At 40.4% G+C, this 27,098-nt stretch overlaps 3 protein-coding genes across 7 annotated transcripts in view; 1 reads left to right on the plus strand and 2 right to left on the minus strand.

The window, feature by feature from the left end:
• Positions 1-27,098, plus strand: part of Med12l (mediator complex subunit 12L) — a 301,677-nt gene that overhangs the window by 196,598 nt on the left and 77,981 nt on the right. The gene's annotated exons all lie outside the window — the stretch shown is intronic.
• Positions 7,872-9,617, minus strand: P2ry13 (purinergic receptor P2Y13). The gene has a single exon (XM_059265397.1). The coding sequence runs from the start codon at positions 9,615-9,617 to the stop codon at positions 8,610-8,612; it is 1,008 nt and encodes a 335-aa protein (XP_059121380.1). The 3' UTR covers positions 7,872-8,609.
• On the minus strand, positions 23,749-27,043 carry P2ry12 (purinergic receptor P2Y12). The gene is made up of 2 exons (XM_059265396.1): positions 26,649-27,043; positions 23,749-24,964 (listed from the first exon to the last, which is right to left on the minus strand). Exon 2 carries the CDS (start codon positions 24,951-24,953, stop codon positions 23,910-23,912), a length of 1,044 nt encoding a protein of 347 aa, XP_059121379.1. The 5' UTR covers positions 24,954-24,964; positions 26,649-27,043; the 3' UTR covers positions 23,749-23,909.

The raw sequence follows: 27,098 nt of genomic DNA on the forward strand, positions 1-27,098 counted from the left end.
GACAGAAATTTCAACATTAAAAAAAAATGTTTAGATATACATTCGATAAATTTACTTGAGAGAGATACTTCTGAGTAAAATCATATGCAAACAACCTACCTTGTAAACAAAGGTACAGCATTCTATTCCTGTGTCTCAGAATATGATGTTGTTAGTTTGAATTTTATTGCTGGAGTAGCAGATGTTCGAATGCTGAGTGAAATATATAATTTTTTAAACATAATTACATACATATTTGAAGTCTGAAATTGGGTTCCTTGTCTCTTCCTGGTCTTCCTTTCGCTTTTTCCTTTATTGTTCTTCTTTTATTTAACACCTGTCCTGTTTGTCCTTGATGTTCTGACACTCCCCTTTCTTTCTTTACTCTCTAGTTTTCCACCTCTCTTCTTCTGCAGATAATAGAGCTGGGGAGTCAGGACTCACAGAACATGGATGCCTGAGACAGTGACGTACCTACCATGTGACCCAGGCTGGTTCTGTTGCCTGAGGATGTTGCCGGACTTAGGGATCATAGCCTGTGCCCCAACAAGCCAGGATTGCTGCCTGTCCTCAGTAAGCCAATTAAAGGAGTCAAATTAATGGTGACAGGCAGAAAATGGAGGTTTATTCAATATGACACATTTGGAAGAGGTACACAGAGATCCCTTGACCCTCTCAAGTCCATCTCCAGGATTTCTTCAAGATTCTTGACATGAAAGTAGGGTCTAAATAGAAGGAAGAGAAACATTTACTATGTTATCTGGCATGGTGTGGTCTCCTGCTTCCTCTGCTCCAAGTCTCATGAAAGGTCATTGACAGATTGAACATCTTTCTCTTGGAAACAGTCACGGCTTAATGCAATCAAGGCTTCATCCATTTCTCCTCCCAGCAGGGAACTCCTGGGAAAATTCTAATCTCTTGGAATCCTTTCTCAATAACCTGATAGCCAAAGATGGGAGCTTATATTCATTCATGAGAGACAGGCCATTGACAAGGGTAAACCATTTCACCAGTGCCCTTGCTCTGTTTGTTATTTCTTGGGGAACATCATCACTCTGTGTCTCTCAAATGGAGTTCTCCCTTTTGGGAAGGCATGAGTTAACTTGTGTGTCCTCATTGCCCATTTTCAAACTGGAACACCACGTCACCTCTTTTAGGTTACCTTAACCTCCTCGGAGAGTATGCTTTTTTACCACTGTCACTTCCTTTCTCATCTCTCTTGTCCCTTGGTTTCCAGTGCTTTGGACTCTTCCCAGCCCAACCCTGATTCATCCTCTGTTCCTCTTCCCTTGTTTGGCCTGTCTTGTGCAACTTGGCCTCTGAGGTTGTCTTATTCTTTCTCTTCCTTTCTCAGAAAAACTCTTGGCCAGATTAGTCTGGCCCCGTCTTCAGCTTCTGTCCACATACTGCCTTTGCTGCCTTGACTTGCTGACGTGATTCTTCAGTGATCACTCAATTTAGAGATACCCCAAATATGCAATTTGCCTTTCTTCATGAATCAATACTTCACCCAGTTTAAGGGCCTCTTCAGCAGTTGACTCTTGTGTTGGAGGAGAATGACTGCACTTGTAATGAACCCTTTGAGAACGTGTGATACATGTTAACCAAAACATACTGAACATAGATTCCCTAAGTAACGTTAGGCTCTATAATCAAAACTTTTCCCCTTGAAAAAGCCTCAAGTCCATGTGCTACTTTCTAGGGAGTCTGGATGGGGTTTGCATTGTCTAGCAATTAAAGAATTAAAAGGCAGTTGTTTCGTACACAGCAGACAGCAACAGGTAACAAAATTTATTTAAAATGAAGCATACTCACACAGGCACACATACATATAGAGCAAAGCTTACAGAGAGGAGACCTGGAATAAAAAATCTATTTTTTCCCTGAAGGGCTGGGAGTTTAAAGTGGTTGGGATGGCCTGAGATAGATTCCCTTCCCCTAATTTTGGGTTGCTCAACTTTGACAAAAAAGAGGATGTTGGGGGAGGTGATAGGGCTGGCTTTGACTGTATCTGACCAGCCTGGATTGGTCAGCCTGAAGTGGGGCCCTGTTGACTGGAGTTGAAGCTCATCATGACTGTTTCAGGAGGGTGAGGAAAAAGCTAAAAGTTGTCCATCATTTATTATTCTCTGTGGTACTTCCCTGATGTGATTGTCTCTCTCCTACTCCCTCCCTCTGTTCCTGTCTGTACAGATAAAAGATGACCTCCTAGCCTTAGTGGTTCTTTCAGTCCAATTGAGAGTCTTCAAGATGCCCAAGGTTCCCCAGAAACACAGCCCCATAGATGTGGTTCTCCATCTCAGAGACCTCAGTGGCTCACTGGAGAAGGGCAGGGGCCCAGAACTTGCTCTGTGCTTCTTTCAGCCCACTTTCTGCATTGATGCACTGCTGGAGTCAGACCCCCGTGGCTGTGTCCCCTCTGAGGGTCCCTCCTGTGTGCTGCACAGCATTCTCTCCTAAATGGTTGGTTCCCCTTCAAGTTGTAATTCAAGTGTTCACGTCCTCTGAGCCTTTCTTCAATTCCTCCATTTGAAATTAGTCTTCTTTTCAAATCTTCAAGCTTCTGTGGTTGGATAGCCATGCCTCCCACAGCACCTCCCACTCATTGTGGTTTGCATTCCTCACCTGGGTGCAGCTTCCGAGACCAGCCTTGCGCCCAGCACCTACAGGATGACTGGCCTCCTGCGCAAGTGAATCCAATCTGGGGCTTTTATTTTCCTCAGGAACTCAGCTGGCCGGACACCCAGCGGGCAGAGGGTGCCAGGATTGACCCTTTCTTCTTCCAGAGGGTATTGAAACTCATTTACATGTAGACTTCTCCTCCTTTCCTTTCCAGGAGGCGTCTCCCCATTCATGGGGTTGATGTCAGCCTTAGAGGAATTCTGTTTGCTCTTGAGCTACAGAGGCTGTGTGCCCAGAGCAGTGGAGGTTCTGGTCTTGAGTCCACTTGTCTGGATGTCAGCATGAGCTGTATCTGTGTTTGTCATCAAGGAGATGCACATCAATGGCACAGTGTCTGTCCTCTTTGCACTTACGCTTTCTCGTTCCCCTTTAACAACAGGCAAATTTATAGTATCTATATTATATATGTATATCTCCTCAAGAATAGAGTGATAATTCCAAAGGGGAGGAGAGAGCAGGGGAGATGGCTCCAGATAAAGCAGGAGTTTGGATCTCCAGACCCACATAAAACCTGGCTAGTCACGGTGGTCTGCCTGTCGTCCTCTAGCACCAGAGCTGGTTAGCCAGTGTAACCTGAGTGGTCACTCTAGGCTCAGCCAAGACCCCACCCACCCGAATACTTAATGTGGGGCGTGAACAAGGAAGACACCCTGCAGTAACCTCAGACCTCCACATACATGTTCATGTGTGCCCACACAAGTGCGAACACACACACACACACACACACACACACACACACACACACACACACACACGCACAAGCACACACAGAGCATTGATCTTTTAAAGTACCAGCAGCACAGTGCTGGCACCACAGGCCTTCTAGCATGGGGGTAGGGTGGGAAGGTCCTGGGATGGGAGGTCTTTGTTAACTTACGGGTCTGGACTTACTAGCCAGCAGCTCCTGAGCTGCCTGTAGCCCACACACGGAGATGTTGTTTTGGGGGAGACAGGGAGTGTGGGAGTGGCTATGGAAGTTATACAAAATATACAGGACATAGATTAACACGTTGAAGTTGTGTTTTTTCTTGAGAACATATCATTTAAGATAGACTTAAAAGCCAGTGTCTGATTGAAGTCCTCAGCCACGCTGCTTGTGAGCTGTGTGACCTTATGCAGGTTACCTAGTGTTTCTGTTTCTCAACATCATCCCTAAAGTGAAGATAATAAAAACATTTAATAGGCTTCCTAGGACTGCTAAATGATAGAATGTGTCGAAAGCTTTGTCCGCCTGCCTGGTTAATGGTAAGTATTATGTAATGCATTCACATTTGTTTTCACTGCTCCGGGTTTCACCAGGCCACTGTTACCAGCTAGCAATCAGCTAGCAATCGGGATTGCCTTCACTGTCAGCATTTAGTATTCAATAGCTGATGCCCCTTAAGTGAGGTACACGTTGCTTCCCAGGTAGTCAGTCCTTGCCCTCTCACCTTGTAGTCGCCCTGCTCTTTCACTAATAATGCTGCTTTGTCTCCAGTTGATCATCCCAGCTCTTAACCACTCATTTCCAAGAGGGCTGTGCAGTGAGTCAGTTGTTTTCATGTAGCTCAGGCTGGCCTGAACTTTGTAACTCTCTCCGTAGACCAGGCTGGCCTCAAATTTATCCTCCTGCCTCAGCATCCTGAGTATAGGAAGTGGGATTATTTGCATGCCGTGAGAGCTGGGTTGTCAGTCAGTTTCAGTGGGAAGTGTGGGCCTTAACAAACACTTGGGGCAGCTGCTCCACTATCACCAGGAGGCTTGCACTAAGCCTTGCTGAAACACCGAGTCAGGACCTCGAGGAGTGGCCAGCAATCTGATTCGGGTGCCCACTAAAGCATGTGACCTCTCTAGCAAATGTGTCCTGTACTCTTATTACACATGTTGGGTTTCCATGTGAAGATCAAAATATATAGGTCTGTTCCTAGACCCTTCAGATACTTTGTAAATTGTGCACTTGTGGGAGCTAGTATCTTGTAAATATGTTTTCTTTTTTTCTGGGGTAGCAGACACTGCTTGGCCTGGGCTGTTCTGTTCTGGGGGATTTCTCCTGTACAGTTGTGTGCACACTGGCCTGTGGAGCTCCACTCCGTAGAATGACTTTATCACTGTCATCTTGCTCACTTTGCTGAGCTGGGAATTCTCACTGCATCTCAGCCCCACCCCTGTCCCCACATTAGAGTAACTTCCTGTGGTTTCTCCAGAATGTATCCCTGTGTGGTAATTACACTCTCATCGTTTCCCCTCACAGAAGATGTTTGGAGGCCTCACTCTAATTATCCAGTGCAAATAATTATATCTTAGCTTTTGACAAAAGCCCTCAATTTTGTTGTGAGTTCAGCTCACATACCGAATCAGAGTTGCTGTTTTTTTTTCAAAGCAGGTTCGGAGTTTATTAAGAAAGGTCTAATGCAGGCTTAAGCATGGACATCTGGGGGAGCTGAAGAAAAGGGCAGGACCGCACAGTGTCGCACACGGCAAGCTTCTGAAGGACTGGCACTACGGTTACTTCTTTTCTCTCTTTCCCGCTTGTTAAGGGCCAAGTTCTATCATCCCATTCTGCAAGTATTCTAGAGGGTGGGGTTTGCCTCGACAATTTAGAGGTTCGCTTGGAGAACATCACTTTAAGATAGGCCTAGCATCCCTCCTCTCTAGGTTATTGTCAGCTTTCTTCTACAGATCATACATATAGTTTGTTGCTGTTGTTTTGAGGAGATCTTGCCACCTGGAAAAGCTAGTATTGATTGGTGGTCCCCACAGAGACTCTGGTGTGTTGGGATTATACAGGTGTGCACCACAATGCTTGACTAAGCAATCCACTTTTATAATGGAATGAAGTATTTGAACTTGTGAAAGACAGATTTGCTATTGAAATTATGTCTGGAAATACCTTTCTTAAAATTGTATACATTGTAAGTTGTATATTCAGTCAAGGAGATAGTTATAAGTTTAATCAAAGAGATTGAAATTGTCATCAGAGGTATACTATATAGGTTATACTACCAAATATGGATTATTATTATTAACAACGTGGCTCAGATGCAGTTATGTGTCACACAGTATGAGGGTCTCCTGTGACTGTTATGTGCTCTGTAACAGTACTATGGATTTAGTGATATGTCTAATAATAATGATGATCTGTTTTATTTGAGAGACCAAGAATCAGTCTAAAGGAGGACTTTGGAATTTGTAGTATCCTTCTGTTACAGGTTTGACTTACCCTATAGTGGCTAACTAAAGCATTTTGTCAGTAGTCTTAAAATTCAAGTGTAGAACCGTTTAGTTTCTTTGTTTAATTTGTGGTCCTTCATAGCCCAGGTGGGTGACGTCCTTCCTCAGCTCCTGCATGCACGTTATAGGAGAGCAACTATAGAGAACTCAAGACTTACGCTTTCCTTTAAAAATCTTTCCTTTTGCATCCCAGTGCTAGGGAACAAATCCAGGATCTTGTAAGTGCTAGGGTTCTGTTGTTTTTCTCTCCTCTTAGTGGCTGCACCTGAATCTACTCTTAAACTACCATCTGTGGCCCTGCAGTCAGTGCCCAGCAGCACAGGCGGAGGCCTGGTGGGATTTACGGTCCTGCCTGCACTGGCTCTGCTGCCACCACCAAATGTAGTTTTTAACCAGATCTCTATTGTTCTGTTTACCAATAAAGATGCTGGAGTCAGCCGGGGTTGGGGCGGGGGCAGAGGGGTGGCGCACACCTTTAATCCCAGCACTCAGGAGGCAGAGCCAGGTGGATCTCTGTGAGTTGGAGGTCAGCCTGGGCTACAGGTGCCAGGAAAGGCACCAAAACTACACAGAGAAACCGTGTCTCGAAAAACCAAAAAAAAAAAAAAAAAAAAGAAAAAAAAAAAGAAAAAGAAAAAAGAAAGATGCCAGAGTCAAATGTTGAGGTAAAAACCTGCCAGCTCAGAGAGCAACCAGGTGACCTTCCTTTTTGGCTGGAGACCCAGCAAGAGAAGCATCTCTCCAGCCATTCTAAACCAAAAAGACCCTGAAACTCTCAAGTCCCTCCCTACTCTTTCCCATGCATCTCTCTGTCTTCCTGGCTTCTTCCATACTCTCTATAGCTAATTCCTGTCAACTAGTTGCTGGCTCTGCCCCCTGATCCAAGGTTGATTTTATTATTACAGTCTTGGGTTTCACAGTGTGATCAAATATCCCAAAACAGGGTTCTGCTGCTGAGCTGTACTACCCACCACAGAAGCCTAGTCTTTTCATGATAAATGAGGGGAGTTGGCTTTACTTTTACTCTTCTAGTACATTATAAAAAGACCTGTTTGGACTATGGTGGTGCATACATTTAATCCCAGCACTTTACTTGGGAGGCAGAGGCAGGCAGATCTTTGTGAGTTCCAGAACAACCAGAATAGTATGACCTTGTCTCATAAAAAAAAAAAGCCACCTTTGTTTTAGCAAACATTTATTAATGTTTATTAATTGAACAATGAAACTTTCTATGTCCATAAAATATGCATAGTCTATTTAAGCAATAGATGCATGTTTAAAGAAATGATCACAAAGCAGTGTGGGAGTTGAGGAATGATGCTACACGGGTGAGGAAGTGATTGGGCCTGAGGTAGTAGTGGGAGGTTGGGCATTTGAGATTACATGGAGTAGTAAGTGATAGCAACTTTGGGTTTTGCCTATAGATGGGAACTTACAAGGTGAGTCAGGGGGAAGATTCTGTGCACAGTGGAGTGAGGACAGAATCATGGCATATTAAGCAGAGTGTAAAGGTCGAGAGTGGAAGTGCTGTTAGCAGATGATTCCATAAAGGTAAGGAAGTTCTCTGGCCTCTGTGGCCTCAAAGGCCATGGGAGGAGAGCAGCTGAGACTTCATCTGGCAGGCACAGCTAGAGGGAGAGTCCTCATGTTCTCTAGAAAAGTTCAGTAGCAATTCCAGAAAAGCAGACTTTTATTTCTTTTTTAAAACCCACAAAGAGATCCAGAAAAGGATATGGACCTATATAAAATGAATAAGACTTTGAAAAATCTTCCCACATGGTTATTACCAACCACAGTCCAACCCTTTCATTGCTTATATGCACCAAGGTTAGTATATCTGTCTGGGATGTCTGCAGTCCATTGTGTGTGTGTGTGTGTGTGTGGCGGAGGGGGGGATTTCAGGAGATAACAAAAATTTGTAACATATTTGTCTTTTTAAGAACCCTGTCTTTGGGAAATGTAGTCCAGAACTACAGCAAACTAGTATAAGAAAATGTGCAACAAGGGCCCTAATGTATGTAGACAAACAGTGGGAGAAGGAATTATTTTCCATATGGGGTGCAGACTCTATTGCCCAGGAAGGTTTTGCTGAGTGCCACCGCCTTCCCTGTCCCAGACTGCACTTGGCTATGTACTGGCTTTGCCTATAGAATGTGCCTTTTCTGGTGCACCGCTGAGATGTAGCAGAGGCCCTTTGCACTTGTAGGGAAAAACGAATCTTTTGGGATTCCTGGGATCATTTTGACCCACTTTGGTTCCTCAAACTGCATCTCTTTCAGCTACTGCCTTAGGCTTCCTCCACAGGCATTAGATGTGCAAGTTTATTGGTTTATGCCCACAAGTATCAGCATTCTGAAGGCTGTAAAGGTGTCCATAATGTTTTAGGAATTATGTGTGTGAAAGAATGGGATGGTCACTAGAAGGGAGGTTTTTTAGGCATACCTATTACTCATTAATCTTTTCCATATTACGTGAATGCTCTTCAAAAGATGACATCTAGTGGCCATTTGCTTTCTTAAACATTCTCTTCATGTTAACTCATTCTGTTTATAAATAGATCTGTGTGGTTAAAATGTATATAATCTTTTCCATATTCTAGGATAATAAAATGTAGGAAAATGTTTGCTCCCCCCTTTTCCTGTAATGCTTAAATGAAGTCTCCAAGTAAATGACCTTTTAATTCCCATCCTTAAATAGAAGCGAAGCTATGGGTGGAATTACTATGTGGGAGAACACTGTCAGGTTAGTATGATGTTGTCTGTATGGCTACTGTGGTGCTCTTGGCTTGATGCTGCTATCCTTCTCCCTCTTATACATGGTACTCTTTCTGTGAACTTTTTACATAAGAGTATGTATATTAATGGGTCCATACAAATGTTAGTTGTAGCCAAAAAGAGAGCTGTTTCTTTAGCAATGAACAGTTGATTTTCTAGTCTACAGTCAGTCTTATTGGTTTGACTGTATGTATATGGAATTCTGACAAAATGTAGAGGAGCAAAGCACACAAAGAACACAGCTATGACAATAAATACTTTCATCTCCACCCTTTTGTGTTGGCTGTCCTTACTTGTAAACTTTTTATAGGAATTATATACTTTTTTGGTAATCACCACATAAAACAGAAGCATCAGAAGAAACACAGTCCAGAAGATGAACTGGCATGTATGACTGACTACTTGATGCCACACCAGCCCCAGAGGACTCTTCAAGGATGCACACTTCTTCACAGATGATGGTGTTGCCTCCTTGTTGTTCAAGATCATGTTTGGCAGGGAGATGAGGAACATCAGGAACCAGATGAAAATTGAGACTAATTTTGCAAAAGCAGGTTTTTTTGCAAAACATTGCCTAAAAGGTCTGATGATCTTGAGGAATCTGTCAAAAGCGATGAGGCCCAGCATTATGATACCTATATACATGGTCTCATAAAAGATCACAGAAGAGAAATAACATACAAAAACTCTGAGTTGCCAGGGTCCAAGGTGGGAATCAGAAAGGATTTTGAAAGGAAGCATTAGGGTCATTATCAAGTCTGCCACCAGAGTGTTTTTGAGGTAGACGATGAAAGTAGAATTGCTGGGAATGTGAATGAACACCCAGAGGGCCAAGGTGTTCAGCAGGAGGCCAGTCAGGAAGACCGCAGTATAGAGGGCTGGGAACACCAGCTGTGTCATCCGAGTGTCTCTGGGGCACCACTCAGACTTGTTGAAGCCCTGCATCACAGTGGTGTTGGCTGTCCCGAGCATCAGCTGTTATACATAAACATGTACACAAACAAAGGAAAACAAAGAGCCCTCATGACTTGGCAAATACTGCTTTTTGTAAAAAACACTGCATTATTTAACACATTCAGCAGATCTGATTTTTTTGCTAGAACTTTTTGAGCATGTATCTTGTTTTGGGTCTTTTTAAGAGTCCCATCAATTTATGCCCTTGTGAAATCCAAACGGCAAATACTACTCATTACATGGCAATAACAGCACCCAGTTCAAGATGTAAGAATACAGGGTAGGTTGTAATACATTATGTAGTGCCTTATTCTTATAGTCTCTGTTTATAGAATATTATATTTAGATTTTTTAAAAATAAATTTAGCCACATTCTACCTTTAATAGCAAGCACATTCATAAGAAAAATTGAAACTGACCTTTGTTTGGGAAGATACTCAGCTGTATGTATTGTGGCAGTCATGAGCTCAACACACGAGTAGCTTGTGAAATAAAGGTTCTTCTTTCTTATACTGGCTTTCCTTCCTCATTTTCACTGTGGGCTTCTAAATTACCCAAGTTTTCTAGAACCTCTTTATCTTTAGACCTTTGGAGCATTGGCCAATAGTCGTTATTGGTTTTGTGTACTGAGGACAGAACCCAGCGCTTTCACTGGTTCAGCAGGCATGCCGTCACTCAGCCATGTTCCTGACATGTGGGATATTTCATTATATTTAATTATATGTATAGGGGGTGCATATCCATGCAGATGCACACAGAGGGCAGAGGTATTGGATTGCCTGCAGCTGGAGTCACAGGCGATTGTGAGCCACCCAGAGTGGGTACCTGGAACATGCTTTTAACTGCTGAGTTATTTCTCAAGTCCCAAAGTTTATTATTATTATTTTTATTGTTCATGTTTAGTGATCTTTTTGAATACCTCATCTATAATAATAGAAGCTTAATTGATGGAGAAACTAGTACCAAATTGCAACCAATTGGGAGGATAAGACTTGATTTGAAAATCAGACACTCATCTCCTGTACCCTACAGGCTGGGCTTGCAGGAAGTTTCTATGTTGAGGGATGGTCTTTTCATGCAGATATTGCTGGCTTTCTTTTGATTCCCAGATCTCTAGGACATAATGTGCCACATTTTCTAAGAAGTGGTAGCCACTTTCCCTGTACTTGTCCATTATTTGGTATTAGGTCTAAACAAATGTTTTAAAAGCTGTATATCTCATTTCCTCATGTAACAAGTTTGAAGATACCATCTACTTCACAGGAATGTTTGGGAGGTGGATAGATGGCCTAGCACTGAGCATATCAGAAAAACAAAAAACCAAAAACCTAAAAACGTCAGTTACCCAGTGCTTTGACTTCCTGAACTACCAATTTGAGTGACGATACAGTATGTCACTTTTAGAAGGCATCTTGGGAAACCACCTGCATTCTTGAGACTTAAAGAATTTTATGAATCAGTACTGGGCCAATGTCTGTCTAATGTTTCCTTTAAATCTCACCAAGTGTGGAGAAAGTTACTGAGTATGACAGTGTTCTTGCCTGCCAGACAGATGAAGGGAAAGAGGAAATTAGGTGATCTTAGGGAGGATGTGTGGCTATCTAGGGCAAGTTTCACTTCATAGTTCTTGCCACACATTTACTGTGGAATTGAACTGTCTACACGTTTGATTGACTAGAAAATTCTACATGACTTGGTTTAGGATTTTGAATACATAGATTCTACACTTCAGTGTTTTAAAATGTAATGTGCTGTGATGGCTGGGAACTTTGGTTAGTCTATGGAATGGGTGGCACACTTTGAAGGTTTTCTCTTTGGCTGAAATGCATTAGGATTTCACTGATGTAATGGACCATAACTTAAAATATATATCTTTTTGTTTCATAAGAAGATAAAAACCTAGCAAAATCAATTTTAAGGTATAATTTTTTTTTTTTTTTAGCCTACATAACTAATTTTGAATTCCTCCATAGCCTACAATCCAATATAAAAGTGAAGGTCTGGAAAGTTTCACTTTAAACAAGGGAAATTCTGTACAGGATAATTTCATAATATGAGAACTAGAAATCACATTTTGGTCAAATTTCAAAATGCCAAATGTGGGAAACTTTAAAAAGAGGAACTGATTTGCAATGTCCATTTCTAGGGTCACAAAGGTACATTCTTTTGTTTGTCAAATACACATTTGTGTGTGTGTGTGTGTGTGTGTGTGTGTGTGTGTGTTGTTCCTTCAGTGAGTCAGTTTTCTTTTGAACATGTGGGTTCCATGGATTGAACTCTGTATTGTTACGGTTGGCTTTCACTAGCTGAGCCATCTCCCTGGCCCTAATATACGTTCTTTTTAAATGAGAGTTTCAAATCCTTGTTCCGTACATTAGCTGATCCTCCCAGCAATGCTAATATCCGTTGGAAAAGGTTTTCCCTTTTGAAGGATCCATCTGAGAACTGCTCCCTAGAGCAGTGTGGAAGTACCATCTGAAAGCTAGAGGGCTTAGGTCCAAGTCTTCATCCACCTGTTCCTTTTCTGGTCATTTGGGAAGTTGGTTACACTGATTGTGAAATGCTTGCCTTCTCTTTATGATGTAAATACACAACAATATCTTCTTTATAAAGGTAAGGGGATAAAATGAGGGAATATCTACCACATGCTTAGAATGATGCCTGTCATGGGAGATGTTATGCAAGATTGTTAAGTCAACTAAAAAGGAAATTGGAATGCTGTGGGCTTAGTTCATGAAAGCCAGGAAGGAAAAACTAAAAAACATGCAATGAAAACTCTCATAATTTAGGAGCCTGCCAAGAGGGAATAAACTAAAGATTGGAATTCTAGTTTGTTCTAAGGAAATAGAGTCAAAAATAATAAAATCTAAATAGCTAATTATAGATAATTATATTATCACAGTCCTTATAATATTTATAGAGCCTCACCTTATTTTAGAGTTGAAAAACTAAAATGCAGAAATTAAGCAGTTCCCCCAAAATAGTGTTAATAGAGACCACTGCAAATCCACCACTGGCCCTAGAGTTTGAGTATAGAGCCTGCCTTGTGCCGCACCTTGCCCCCAAGATATCAGCAGGATGAATCTGGAGTGGCTTACCCTCATTATGGAGTCCTTGTGCCAAGAGTCACCGATTGATACAGGGAAAAGAAAAATCCATGAAGTTGAACAAACCTGTAGTTCTGTCTGCTAGAAACTCAGGTTTAAGATAGGAAATGTCAGGAAGGAGCTGGGACAAATAGGTATGTCATGGGAATTGTCTGCCATTACCTCCTTTTGTAGTCTTTCAGATTTCTCAGTTGGATCAAGGTTAAGAGTGAAAGAACATCTGTTGAGGTAGCTAACATGTATCATGTAAAGAAGGTTTGAAAAGCTGAAGTGTCTGCTGTCATTTGAGATGAAAGTTGAAGTAGAAACTCCTATATTCCTAGAAGAGACTTCTCATTTCCTCTGAAATATACTGAGGTGCTTTCCTTAGATTGTGTGAAATTGTTTTAAACTTTCCATATTAGCCTAAGCAAAAGTGATAATAAGTTAAACAAGCTGTAGTTTACAAGCAGAAGTCCTGAACTACTGGGAAATGAAAATCAGTATTAGATTCTATTCAGTTAGCTAGAAGCAGAGAATACAGCCCCAGTATTACTTGAAATGCTTGATATTTAGTTACAAGGATTTTCATCATAAAAGAAAGCATATGTTTGAAAACTCAAATACATAGGAGATGGATGGCTCAGTAGGTAATGTACTTGCTACACAAGCATGGAAGCGTAAATTTAGCCAAAGAAAGCTAGACACAGTAGTGTGTATATGTAATCCCAGCATTCCTATAGTGAGTTGGGGATGCGGAAACAGGAGAATTCCCTAGCAGCTTGCAGGCCAGTTAAGTTGGTATATGCAGCACTGAAAAAGAGGTCCTATCTCAAACAATATAGCAAATGATGATTATATACACATCACAATATAATCACACACATAACTATTTAAAAAAAAAACCTCCAAATACCAATGTGTAGATAGCAAGAAGTGAAGGTCGATCTATATTTATACCAGTGTACAAGTATTTATGCTTATTTGCATAGGCATATATTGGATTTTTGTTTTAGTCTATGATAGTACAGATACATGCACATGACTTCCTCATATTTTAGTTAAGCTGCTATTGATGGACATGTAGTTTGATTTTTCCCAGCTATTAAAGCTGAATGTACACATCCATATACACTTATGTGTTTGTTTCAACATATTAGTAAGAATGCATGGATAAAGGATTATATATCAGAATGTCACATATTTTCAAAAAGGTTTCTATAAAGAGTGTGCCAGTTTATAATCCCATTCTCTAATCATTTTTTAAAATTAAGTTTATTAATTTATTTTATATCTGGACTGCAGTTTCCCCTTCTTCCTCTCCTCCTGCCCCCCATTCACTCCTCCACTGATTCTGTTCATAAAGGGGCAGGCCTCCCATGGGTGTCAACAAAACATGGTATATCAAGTTGAGGTGGGACTAAGTTCCTCCCCTTGGATTAAGGCTGGGCAAGGCAACCCAGTACAAAGGATAGGTTTTCAAAAGCCAGCCAAAGGTCTTTGCTCCCACTGCTAGGAGTCCCAGAAAAACACCAAGTGACACATCTGTCACACATGTGTAGTGGGCCTAGGTCGGTCCTATGCAGGCTTCCTAGCTGTTGTTCCAGACTCTGGAAGCTCCCACGAGCCCAGGTTAGTTGTTTTTGTAGGTTTTCTTGTGATGACCTTGACCTCACGCACTCCTACAATTCTTCCTTTCTCTCTTCAGCAGGATTTCCTGAGCTCAGTCCAGTGCTTGGCCATGGGTCTCTGCATCTGTTACCATCAGTTACTGGATGAAGGCTTTCTGATGACAATTGGGGTAGTCATCAATCTGATTACAGGATATGGCTAATTCAGACTACCTTGCAAGGAGTCTTAGCTGGGGTCATCTTTGTAGATTTGAGAGTTTCCTTTGCACCAAAATGCCCCCCATGTTAAGACATCTCTTTTAGTACTCTCCTCCTCTACCCATTCTCCAGCTTGATCCCTCATGTTTCTATCCCCACCCACCCCCAGTCTACCCAGGAGATTTCATCTGTATCCCCCTCCCAGGGAAATACATGCATCTACCTTTGGGCCCTCCTTGTTACTTAGCCTCTCTGGGGCTGTGGATTATAGGTTGGTTATCCTTTACTTTACAGCTAATATTCACTTATGAGTGAGTACATACCATGTTTGTCTTTCAGGGTCTGGGATGCCTCACTCAGGATGATTTTTTTCTTGTTCCATCCATTTGCCTTCAAATTTCCTGTGGTCATTGTTTTTAATAGCTGAGGATTACTCCATTGTGTAAATGTACATTTTCTTTATCCATCAGTTGACGGGCACCTAGGTTGTTTCCAGGTTCTGGCTATTACAAAGAACACTGATATGAACATAGTTGAGCAGGTGACATTGTAGTATGATTGAGCATCCTTTGGGTATATGCCAAGAGTGGTATAGCTGAGTTTTGAGGTAACTTGATTCCCAACTTTCTTAGATACTACCATACTGATTTCCAAAGTGATTGTTCAGTTTCAGACTTTTACCAGCAGTGGAGGAGTGTTCTCCTTGCTCCACATCCTCTCCAGCATAAGCTGTCTTCAGTGTTTTTGATCTGAGCCATTCTGAGTGGTATAAGATAGAATCTCAGAGTCATTTTGATTTGCTTTTCCCTGATGACTAAGGATGTTGAGCAGTTATTTAAGTATATTTTGGCCATTTGAGAATCTTCTGTTGAAAAATCTCTGTTTAGATCTATACCCCACTTTTAAATTAGATTATTTGTTTTTGTTTTTGTTTTTTTTTTTTTGATGTTCAGTTTCTTTTGATCTTTATATATTTTGGAGATCAGCCCTCTGTCAGATGTGAGGTTGGTGAAGATCTTTTCCCATTCCATAGACTGCCATTTGTCTTGTTGACAGTGTCCTTTGCCTTAGAGAAGCTCTTCCATTTCAGGTGGTCCGATCTATTAATTGCTGATCTCAGTGTCTGTGCTACTGGTGTTCTGTTCAGGAAGTTGTGTCCTGTGCCAATGTGTTCAAGGCTATTTCCTACTTTCTGTTTTACCGGGTTCAGTGTAATTGGATTTATGCTGTGGTCTTTGATCCACTTGAACCTGAGTATTGTGCAGGGTGATAGATTATAGGTCTATTTATATTCTTGAATTCCAGTTAATGCCAGCACTGTTTGTTGAAGATGCTTTCTTTTTTCCATTGCATAATTTTGGCTTCTTTGTCAAAAATCAGGTGTTCATAGGTGTGTGGATTTATGTCAGAGTTTTTGATTCCATTACCATGATCCACCTGTCTGTTTTTATGACAATACCATGCTATTTTTATTATTATAGCTCTGTAGTAGAGCTTGAAATCAGGGATGGTGATACCTCTGGAAGTTCCTTATTATACAGAATTGTTTAAGCTATCCTGGTTTTTTTTATTATTGTTGTTGTTTTTCCATATGAAGTTGAATATTGTTCTTTCAAGGTCTATAAAGAATTGTGTTGGGATTTTGATGGGGATTCCATTGAATCTGTAGATTGCTTTTGGTTATATGGCATTTTTACTATGTTATGCCTACTGATCCTTGAGCATATGAGATCCTTCCATCTTCTTATATCTTCTCTAATTCCTTTCTTCAAAGACTTAAAGTTCTTTCAAATGTTTAGATAGAGTTACCCCAAGATATTTTATATTATTTGTGGCTATTGTAAAGGGTGTTGTCTCCCTGATTTGTTTCTCAGCCCACTTATTATTTGTATATAGGAGGGCTACTGATTTTTTTTTTTTTTTTTAGTTAATCTTGTATCCATTGACGACATACTGAAGGTATTTATCAGCTATAGGAGTTCCCTGGTAGAATTTTTGGGGTCATTTATGTATACTATCATACCATCTGCAAATAGCAAAAATTTGACTTCTTCCTTTCCAATTTATATCCCCTTGATTCCCCTTTTGTTGTCTTGTTACTCTAGCTAGAACTTCCAGTACTATGTTGAATAGACATGGAGAGAGTAGACAACCTTGTCTTGTTCCTGATTTTAGTGGAATTGCTTTGTGTTTCTCTCCATTAAATTTGATGTTGGTTGTCAGCTTGCTGTTTATTGCTTTTATTATGTTCAAATATGTTTCTTGTATCCCTTATCTGTATAAGAACTTGATCATGAAGGGGTGTTGGCTTTCAGCTTCTAATGAGATGATCATGTGGTTTTTTTCTTTCAGTTTGCTTAAATGGTGGGTTACATTGACAGATTTTTGTATGTTGAACCATACCTGCATCTCTGCGATGAAGCCCACTTGATCATGTTGGATGATCTTTTTGATGTGTTCTTGGATTTGGTTTGCCAGTGTTTTATTGAGTATTTTTGCATTAATGTTCATGAGGGAAATTGGTCTGCAGTTCTCTTTCTTTATTGAGTATTTGTGTAGTTTGGGTATCAGGGTAACTGTAGCCTCATAAAAAGACTTTGGTAATGTTTCTTCTGTTTTTATTGTATGGAATAATTTGATGAGTATTGGTGTCAACTCTTGTTCAAAAGTCTGGCAGAATTATGTGCTGAAATCACCTGGTCTTGGGGATTTTTTTTTTGTTTTTTGTTTGGGAAACTTTTAATGATTGCTTCTATTACTTAGGGGTTATAGGTCTATTTAAATTGTTTATCTGGTCTTGATTTAACTTTGGTTATGTGGCTTTATCTTGAAATATCTTGTTTTTTTCCATCTATGGTAATTGAAAGTTTTACTGGGTATAGAAGTTTGGACTGGCATCAGTGGTCTCCTAGTGTCTGCAAGATATCTGTCTAGGTCCTTCTGGCTTTTAGAGTCTCCATTGAGAAGTTGGGTGTAATTCTGATGGGTCTGCCTTTATATGTTACTTGGCCTTTTTCCTTTGCAGCTTTTAATATTTTTTCTTTATTCTGTATGTTTAGTATTTTGATTATTATGTGGTGAGAGAACTTTTTTCTGGTCTCGTCTATTTGGTGTTCTGTAAGCTTTTTGTACCTTTATAGACATGTCCTTCTTTAGGTTAGGTAAATTCTCTTCTATGATTTTGTGGAATATATTTTCTGTGCCTTTGAGCTGGGATTCTTTTCCTTCTATTCCTATTATTCTTAAGTTTGGTCCTTTCATGGTGTTCCAGATTTCCTGGATGTTTTGTGTTAGGAATCTTTTAGATTTAACATTCTCTTTCACCAATGAATCCATTTTTTCTATCATATCTTCAACCCCTGAGATTCTCTCTTCCATCTCTCGCATTCTGTTGGTGATGCTTACATCTGTAGTTCCTATTCACTTACCCAGATTTTCTGTTTCCAGCATTCCCTCGGTATGTGTTTTCCATATTGCTTCTATTTCAATTTTCAGGTCTTGACCCCTTTCCTTCACCTGTTTGATTGTTTTTTTCTTGGCTTTCTTGGAATTCTTAAGGGATTTTTCGATTCCTTCCAATTTTTTTTTGTTTGTTTTTTCCTTGATTTCTTTAAGGAAGTTTTTCATTTCCTCTTTAATGGTCTCTATCATCTTCATAACATTATTTTTAAGGTTGTTTTCTTGTGCTTCAGCTCCACTGGAATACTCAGGTCTTGCTGTTCCAAGATCACTGGGTTCTGGTGGTGCCAGTGATCTTAGGATTGCCCTTTCTGTTATTGAATGCGTTCTTAACTGGCATTGAGGCATCTGGATTTGGGATGATTATAGGTCTGAGTGTTGATTCTTTCATTTGCCTTCGTTGGATGAATGTTTTGTTCCTTTGTTTTCTGTTTCCTCTCTTGTCTTCTGGCCTGGTGTCCAAGGGATTGGGTAAGTGGTTAGTCTTCAGGCCCAGTATGATATCTCTGCTGATGTTTGTGGGGCCTTGGGTGCTTAGATTCAGCCTGGCCTCCTGTAAAGCTTAACTCCTCTTCCAAAGTTGGAGGCCAGAATATGGAGCCCAGTGAAGGTGCTGCTGTTCTTCTGACTGTTTTGTGCTGTATCTGGGCCTATGTAGTCTGCTAGAGTTGTGGGGATGGCATGGCCGGGGGGGATGTTGAGGTGGATGGGGTTGGGAGGCAGACTGGGTCTTGGGGGAACAGAATCCAGTGGGTGGTAGCAGTACAGCTGACAGATGAGTCACTGACCTGCTTGCCAGATGGTGGGGACTGCCCTATTCTCTAATTCTTACTAAAATATTTAAGTCAATTAAAAAATTATAAGTAAAATACTCTGTGCCATGTAAGTATAAATTTATATTATAAGGACATATTTCATTTCATTTACATATTGTCCATTTACTTTCCTTCTGGAAATTACCTTCTCATGTTCTCCCCATTTTGCTAAATCCATCCATTTCTTAGTGATTGTGATTACAGTTGTATTTCCATATCTTCAGTTCCCACTGGTGACTCTAATTCCACCGTGGACATTGCTTAAATCTATGGAATAGCCACACATGTGGTGAGAAGTTTTTGTCTCTGAAGTTTTATTTCTTTTGAGAAAGTGGTGATTCAAGGGTGGGCAGATTATATTTTTAAAATATTTTTATTTTATAATTAATTTAATTTTATATATCAGCCATGGATTCCCCTGTCCTTCCTCCTCCCACCCCCCCCCCCCCGCCCTTACTCCCCAATCCACCCCCCATTCCTACCTCCTCCAAGGCAAGGTCTCCCCTGGGGAGTCAGCTCAGCCTGGTAGATTCAGTTGAGTCAGGTCCAGTCCCCTCCTCCCTGCACCAAGGCTGAGCAAAGTGTCTCACCATAGGCCCCAGGTTCCAAAAAGCCAGCTCATGCACCAAGAACAGGTCCCGGTCCTAAATAGTTCAAGCTCATCAACTGTCTCACTTATCCAGAGGACCTGGTCCAGTTCCATGGGGGCTCCTCAGCTATTGGTTCACAGTTCATGTGTTTCTGCTAGTTTGGCTATTTGTCCCTGTGCTTTTTCCAATCATGATCTCAATATCTCTTGCTCATATAATCCCTCCTCTCTTTCGCCAGTTGGACTCCTGGAGCTCCACCTGGGGCTTGGCGGTGGATCTCTGCATCTGCTTCCATCAGTCACTGGATGAGAGTTCTATTATGACAGTTAGGGTGTTCATTCGGCCATCCAATCATCAGAGTAGGTCAGCTTAGGCACTCACTCAACCATTGCCAGTAGTCTATAGTGGAGGTATCTTTGTGGATTTCTGGGGACCTCTGTAGCACTCTGCTTCTTCCTATTCCCATGGGGTCTTCATTTATCATGGTGTCTCTTTCCTTGTTCTCCCACTCTGTTCCTGATCCAGATGGGACCTCCTGCTCCCCTAAGCTCTCTTTCCCCCGACCCTTGCCCTCCATTACCCCCCCCCTCACGTCCAGTTTGTTCATGTAGATCTCATCCATTTCTGTCTCTGGCCGATCCCTGTGTCTTTCTTAGGTTCCTCTTTACTAGGTAGCCTCCCAGAAGTTGTGAGTTGCAGTCTGGTTATCTTTTGCTTTACATCTAGTGTCCACTTATGAGTGAGTACATACCATGTTTGTCTTTCTGAGTCTGGGTTACCTCACTCAGGATGATATTTTCTAGTTCCATCCATTTGCCTGCAAACCTTATGATGTCATGTTTTTCTCTGCTGAGTAGTACTCCATTGTGTATGTATATGTACCACATTTTATTTACCCATTCTTCAGTTGAAGGGCATCTAGGTTGTTTCCATATTTTTTTAAAGGGCAAATGTTTAAGGCTGAGTGCTCTTGCTTCCCACAGCCCAGTTCTATTGTTGTGGCACAGAAGTCTTAGATACACGGCTTGCACAGTGCAGCTGTGTTTTTGGGAAGCCTCTCAGTGGACATTGGAATTCTAATTTCCTATACAGACCATGTAACACAAATTTATTCTTAAAATATAAAAAGCATATTTAGACCATGGACCGCTCATAAACAGGTGGTGAGCCGGGATCTGTAAGTAGGGACTGTGGTTTGGGCAAGGCCTGCTTCATATGCTTTCTGTGTGAAATCTCTGAGGAAAAACTCTAACCATAGCATCCTCAAGCCTGGTAAGCCACTGAGCTATAGGACAGGACTACATTTTATTGGCTCATCTTTTCAACAATTCGCATGTACCAAATTTGGTTTCACTTAAAAAAATTAATTGGAGATGTGGTCTTTACTTACGTCAAAGTATTTGCAGCTGGTGAAGGTGACATGTTCTGTGTAGAGTAGGCATTTGATAACACCAACATTTTAGACTGTTGGCTTTGGGGAGTTCATTTTACTTTGAGACAGGGTCTTTCTAGCCCTGGCTGATGTGGAAATGGCTATATAAACCAGGCTGTTCTTGATCTTGAAGTGATCTTTTACTTTACCCACTGAGGCTGTGATAATAGGCATAAACCATGTCTGTTTATCAGACTGTCTTGAATGTGTTCAGTAGTGAGGACTATGTGGTGCCTATTATTGCCTTTCAGTAAAGAAACCCAAAAGTGTGATTTAGGGCTTAATCCAAAATTTTATGCTGTATATATGAAACTATAAAACATAGGTAATTCCAAACACCTTGCAGGTTTTTATTTTGGTGGTGTTAAAATCCCATAATCCTATCAGCATTATTTGTCTGTCTCTTGTAGAAAAATAACACAGTGAATAGCCACAAAAGGAGAATTGTTCAGGTAGTCTGTTTCCCCAGCAGTCCCTCATCACATTCACGCTGAACTCATGAGACCTTGATGAAGAGCTTTCATACACTTCCTGTTCTACACTTGGATGGTTTAGGGGTTACTGCTGCCCTTTATTTGTCTCATATGCAAAATAAAGTTTGATGGAGGTAGTTGGTAGTGAGATTCTCCTCTGTTGCCCAAAAAGGGTGTTGTAACGGAGAGTGAGTACTGTGGCAGAAATGACAATGGCTGTTTGTTCTGCAGTCCGTGTCATAGACTGTGCCCTCTTTTTATTACAGTGCTGGAGATTGAACCTGGGTCCCACACCTTGCTACGCAAGAGTGCTCTCTCTCAAGCTGTGTCCCCAGCCTTCACATGCACATTTTTCACAGTCTCTACCTCCATCTCCAACATCTTGTTCTCACTGTAGCAGTGGCCGAGTAGGAAGTGCGGCCACTCAGGAATGGTTGCCACATTAAGAGTTACATATCCTTAGCTTTGTACCAAAATGTAAGTTGAGAAGTTGTGTTGGGTTTGGAAAACATTATTGAAGTTCAACAAACTTGCCTATACTAGAATTTACCCTTTTCATTTATTTTACATGATATTTAGATGCTATTATCTATACCATCATCTGTTGGAGAATCACCTCTAAGGAGCATCAATAATTGAGACAAATGCTTGTGGATTCCTGGGAATTTCCCTAACATCAGGTTTCTCCCTAGCCTAGTAGTGGCTCTCTCTATTGAGATATCCCTGTAATCAGATTGGTGAATACCCTGTCATCATAGAGCCTTCATCCAGTAACTGATGGAAGCAGATGCAGAGACCCACATCCAAGCACTGGGCCAAGCTGCAGGAGTTCAGTTGAAGAGAGGGAAGAGAGATTATATGAGCAAGGGGGGTCAAGGTCATGACAGGGAAATGTACAAAGGCAGATGACCTGAACTTGTAGGCACTTAAGGACACTAGACTGACAGCTGTGTGGCCTACATGAGACCAAACTAGGACCACTGCATGTGGGCGACAGTTTTTTAGCCCAGTCTGTTTGTGGGACCCCTGGATCTAACCCTGGTACATGTGCTGGCTTTTTGAAGCCCATTCCATGAGGTGGGATGCCTTGCTCAGCATTGATGTGGAGGGGAAGGGCTTGGTCCTGCTTCAACTGAAAGTGCCAGATCTTATTGACTCTTCATGGGAGGCCTTACCCTTTCTGAGGAGTGGATGGGGGTGAGTTGGGGGTGGAAGGGAGGGAGGGGGGAACTGTGGTGGGTAAGTAAAATGAATAAAAAATGTAATTAAAAAATAATTGAGACAAATGATTTGAACTTCCATACATTGAATATTTTGTCTATATTGAAGCTGTCAAGTATGACCCCAATTTAGACATTATTGCTTATATGCATAAATTGAAGTATCACACCTACCCAATGATTATGTACCAGTTCTGTGTTGATTACTAATAAAAATAAAAATATCAATTATGAAATATATGAAATCTGACTACACATCTTACCTGCTTTTAATTACATGAGGACTTAAAATCACGATGTGATTTTTTTTCTGAAGAGACTGAAAAATAATACATCATAAAGCTATACTGGCCACAGTTCTTAAATACATTTACTGTTTAATATAGGAGAAGAAGTTTGAGCTATTGTCTCTAAACATTTAAACAAAGAAATTCCAACAAAACAGTATAGAATAAATGCAATTTTTATACAATACACGTGATTACAAACAGGTAATGTCAGATAGTTCAGTTGCTTTCTTTTTTTTTTTTTTTCAGTTGCTTTCTTATTGGTAGATGTGAGGTGCAATTTGGTAATTATAGCTACTTATTTTTTTCTTTCTAAGCAGTGTTTTTGTCATTCAAGCAGCAGGCATTTCCAAAGCTGAGTAACAAAGATAAGTGCCAACGATGGCACTGAACTGAGTAACCTCAGAATCTTAGTGAAGTTGCTTTCTCTAGTGTTAAGGAAGTAGTAATATATTTTCTTTTAAATATTAGAATGTTATGAAAGTTTACACTTTCTTTTAAATATTAGAATGTTATGAAAGTTTACACTCCTTAAGTTAATGGTTTATTCACTATGTCTGTTCTTTATGGAGAGGTACATCTTTAAACTTCTACCATCCTAGTGAGCATTTATACTAATTCAGGCCTCATCCAATGTCATTTCATTTGGTTTAAGTGTCTGTGGGGTTGTTGTTGTCCCTGGTACTATAAATGAGAAGTCAGTAGTTACTGTACTTGATGTATCAGGTCGAACATAATTTTTCACTTATTACAAAAATAATACTGATTGGTAATGGATTTTAAAATGTCAGTGAATATTACATTTCATGATTGCTCATTTTGCAGAAACTGGATAAGGCATTAATTCTTTGTGGGTTTGCTTGCAGTATAGCAATAGGATGCTGTTTATTTTACTATACCTTTGCAGATTAGTATTTTTCCCTTGTATTTTAAGATGGCATATATATATATGCCATATATCTACTATACATATATTAGATAAAGATTATTTCCCTATTTTATTGCTAATCTAAAGAGTCATTAGCTCAGCTTCTTTTAAGTGAGTGTTACTATTTCGGCGTGGTGATTTCCTCGGAGGAGTCTGCACACTACAGACTGAAGCAGTCCTCAGGTCACATTTTACATTGGGGTCTCCTCACTTGGGTCACCACTTTCCTGTCCTTTCTTTTTGTTTTCTCCAGAGGGTGATGTAGCTTTAGAACACCTCAGCATACTTGTCAAGGAATTTCGGAAAGACTTGCAAAGAAAAAAATATATGAATGGGTCAAGGCAGGCATTCAGGGACGTCAGCCACAAGGTGCTCTCCTTCACATAGAACAGAGTGTTCTCAGCGGCGCAGTCAAAGACAGCCCGCGTTTGGCTCAGGGTGTAGGGAATCCGTGCAAAATGGAAGGGAACAAAACAAACGAAGAACACAGCAATGATGATAAAAACTTTGACATTCACCTTTTTCTTGGGGACTTTGCCTACACCTCTTGTTCTTACGTAGGACCTATAGAGTTCTTTTGTAATGAGACTGTAACAAACAATGACAATTAGGAAATTAATCCAGAAAATGACTTGACAGATGTAATTGACTATTTCATGCCAGACCAGTCCAAACTCTGACTTTAAGAAGGAACATTTCTTTATGTTCTTGTCTTCCGGCCTCCTGTTGGTGAGAATCATGTTGGGCAGTGAGAGGAAGAACATGAAGGCCCAGATGACAACAGAAAGAATCTTTGCACCCAAGAGGTTGCTGGGGTTGGAAGTTTTAAATGGCCGGGTGGTCTTCAGGTAGCGGTCAATGGTTATCAATCCAAGGAATGATATACTGATATACATTGTGAAATAAAACGTGACTGAGGTAACTTGGCACACCAAGGTTCTCAGAGGCCCGGCTCCCAGTTTGGCATCACTGAGAATTTTGAATGGAAAAGTTAGAATCATGAGAAGATCAGAAATGACTGTGTTCTTAAGGAAAATAATGAAGTTGGATTTACTGCGGATTTGAAAGAAAATCCTCATTGCCAAGCTGTTTGTGATGAGTCCAGCGAAGAACAGGACGGTGTAGAGCAAGGGGAAGAGAACCTGGGTTATCTTGTAGTCTCTGCTGCACAGGGTGACATTCCCAGGTGTGAAGGTGGTATTGGCTGCGGTGGTGTCAACCCCAGGCATCTCCATTGTGCTAGCTCCTAGAGTAGAGAGGGGGTGTGAGTACATTTAGTCACAGGTCATTGGTTTGGTTGTTATCTCTATATGTAGCTTTCAGAAGCACAATGTTGCTTAAAACTGGAGTTTTTTTTTTTTTATCTTTATGGTGGCAGTTGGTAGAAATTAATAGAAAACTGAATCCCTGGATTTTCCATCTAAACAAATATTCCATCTCTAGCAAATTAAAATGCCATGAAGTGCATTGCATGATGTTATGGGAGCCTTGCGTTTGTGTTGTTGAATGTTTGTTTTTCACACTGTCATCTTAGTGTCTGCCCTCCTCTATGTATGTAGGAAGGCCTGACGACAGGCATGCTAGTGATGCTTTGTTTATTGCCCTTCAGCTTCTTTCAAGCCTTGTTACCTTTGGTTTCTGTTTACAGCTCTCTTTCCTTCTGTGCCCATGTTCTTGGTTTCATACTTTAGTATCACTGATGAATTCAATGGAAAAGTGATAGATTATGCGTTAGAATTATAAATGAAATACCAATCAAAGAATTTGGTATGAAATCACTGTTGGAAAGTTTATTCAATAAAATAAGTAGTAAATTGTAGAAAATAAGTATCCAGAATATTTCTGTGTTTTGGGAAATGTTTCTGGCAGTGCATAGTCAGCCATGCAACTAATATTAGCCTTACAGAGATTCACTATTTACTCTGGAATATTTTTAGCCCATATAGTTCTCATTTTCAAGTGGTTCATTATGTTTAAAGTTTGTGTATGTTTTTTGAATATCATTCCATGTGAACCCTAAAACAGTAACAATAATAGAAGGCGGCGGCGGCAACAGCATTTGTATATGTAACCATTACTTGACGTTTCTCAAAGCAGCCAGAGCATCATTCCCAGGTTTGTGGTGTATTTAATGGTAGCTAAAATAAAATAGCAGAAATTGATCCTCCTCTGATTTCCCAGGTTATCACATAACAGACAACTCAAGGAAGAGTAGCAGTTGACTTAAATGTGTTCTGTATGGCATCTAACTTGAGATTTAAGATGGAATTTAAAGCTTTTCAAATGTCCATCAAATAAATGAGATGATTTCTCATAAAACACAATTCCTCATATTCAAATACAGTTAAAAAAAACCCACATAACTCTCATATAAGACCTAACATGATGTATAAAGATAGCAGATATTCGCTCCAAATATCAATGGCATCCTTTAATTACTGAAAATTACACAGTTAAGAATATTAGCAGGTGTATGACCTCCGCTCTCAGCACCTTATTCAGCACCTCAGAGGGAAAGAAGGAGAACCACTGAGTTCAGTCCTCTTTGCAATCACTAGTTCTCTTTATTGATTCATTGCTAGATTGTTCTGGCAATTCTACCTTAGGAATGCTCATTGTGCACAGCAGGTAAACTATTTAACAACTCTCTTAACATTGGGAAATCACGTTCCTTTTGTTTATATTTAATTTTTATTTCACAGTCAAAACATCAACATTCCTCCATGTTTGGCATATTTTTATTGAAGAACTTAATCTCCCATATCGCTAAGACTTGTATTTTAGTTTTTATTAACTTAATGCTATTCAAAACATAATTTCTGATTTTATTAATTGCTATATAATATTTTCTATTTTAAGAACAAAGTTGGAAAATATTCATATACTTCAGAGTGTAAGTACAAATCTATCAAGTGATCATGTAACATTACCTGGTTATTCCGTTGATTCTGAAGGATTTGGGTGTCTCCAGTAATACTAGTTAGTAGAACTTGCAGGCTGGCATCTGGTGTTTCTCCTCAGCCATGGAGGTTAGTTGCCAATGCCCTCTGTGATAGAGAATCTGCTGAGTTTTCAGTGATGCTGTCTGGAGTGTTCTAGAGAGAAGTAAAGGGAGAGGGGAAGGAAGAACATCCCAGTAAGAGATTACCTTCCACTGCACATTCAAAGCTGTGCAGACACTGAGTCTGTCTGGTTTTAGGACTTCTGCTTTTATCTCTTGGGAAATAATGGGGCAAAGGTGGCTGAGAAGTCATCTTTGAAAAACACTTTAAGATACTGTGGCTTTTATCTAAAACCTGTCATGGAATCAGTAAGCTGCAAGTTTTTTTTTTTAAAGGGGGGGATTTTCCATGCAAATAAATGATAAATCCAAGTTGAGA

Source organism: Peromyscus eremicus, chromosome 6 (genome assembly GCF_949786415.1).
Source record: "Peromyscus eremicus chromosome 6, PerEre_H2_v1, whole genome shotgun sequence".
Classification (NCBI taxonomy): domain Eukaryota; kingdom Metazoa; phylum Chordata; class Mammalia; order Rodentia; family Cricetidae; genus Peromyscus; species Peromyscus eremicus.

Excerpts from the sequence above, each read along its gene's own strand:
- P2ry13 (XM_059265397.1), bottom strand. The coding sequence starts at position 9,617 with ATGCTCGGGACAGCCAACACCACTGTGATGCAGGGCTTCAACAAGTCT.
- P2ry12 (XM_059265396.1), bottom strand. The coding sequence starts at position 24,953 with ATGGAGATGCCTGGGGTTGACACCACCGCAGCCAATACCACCTTCACA.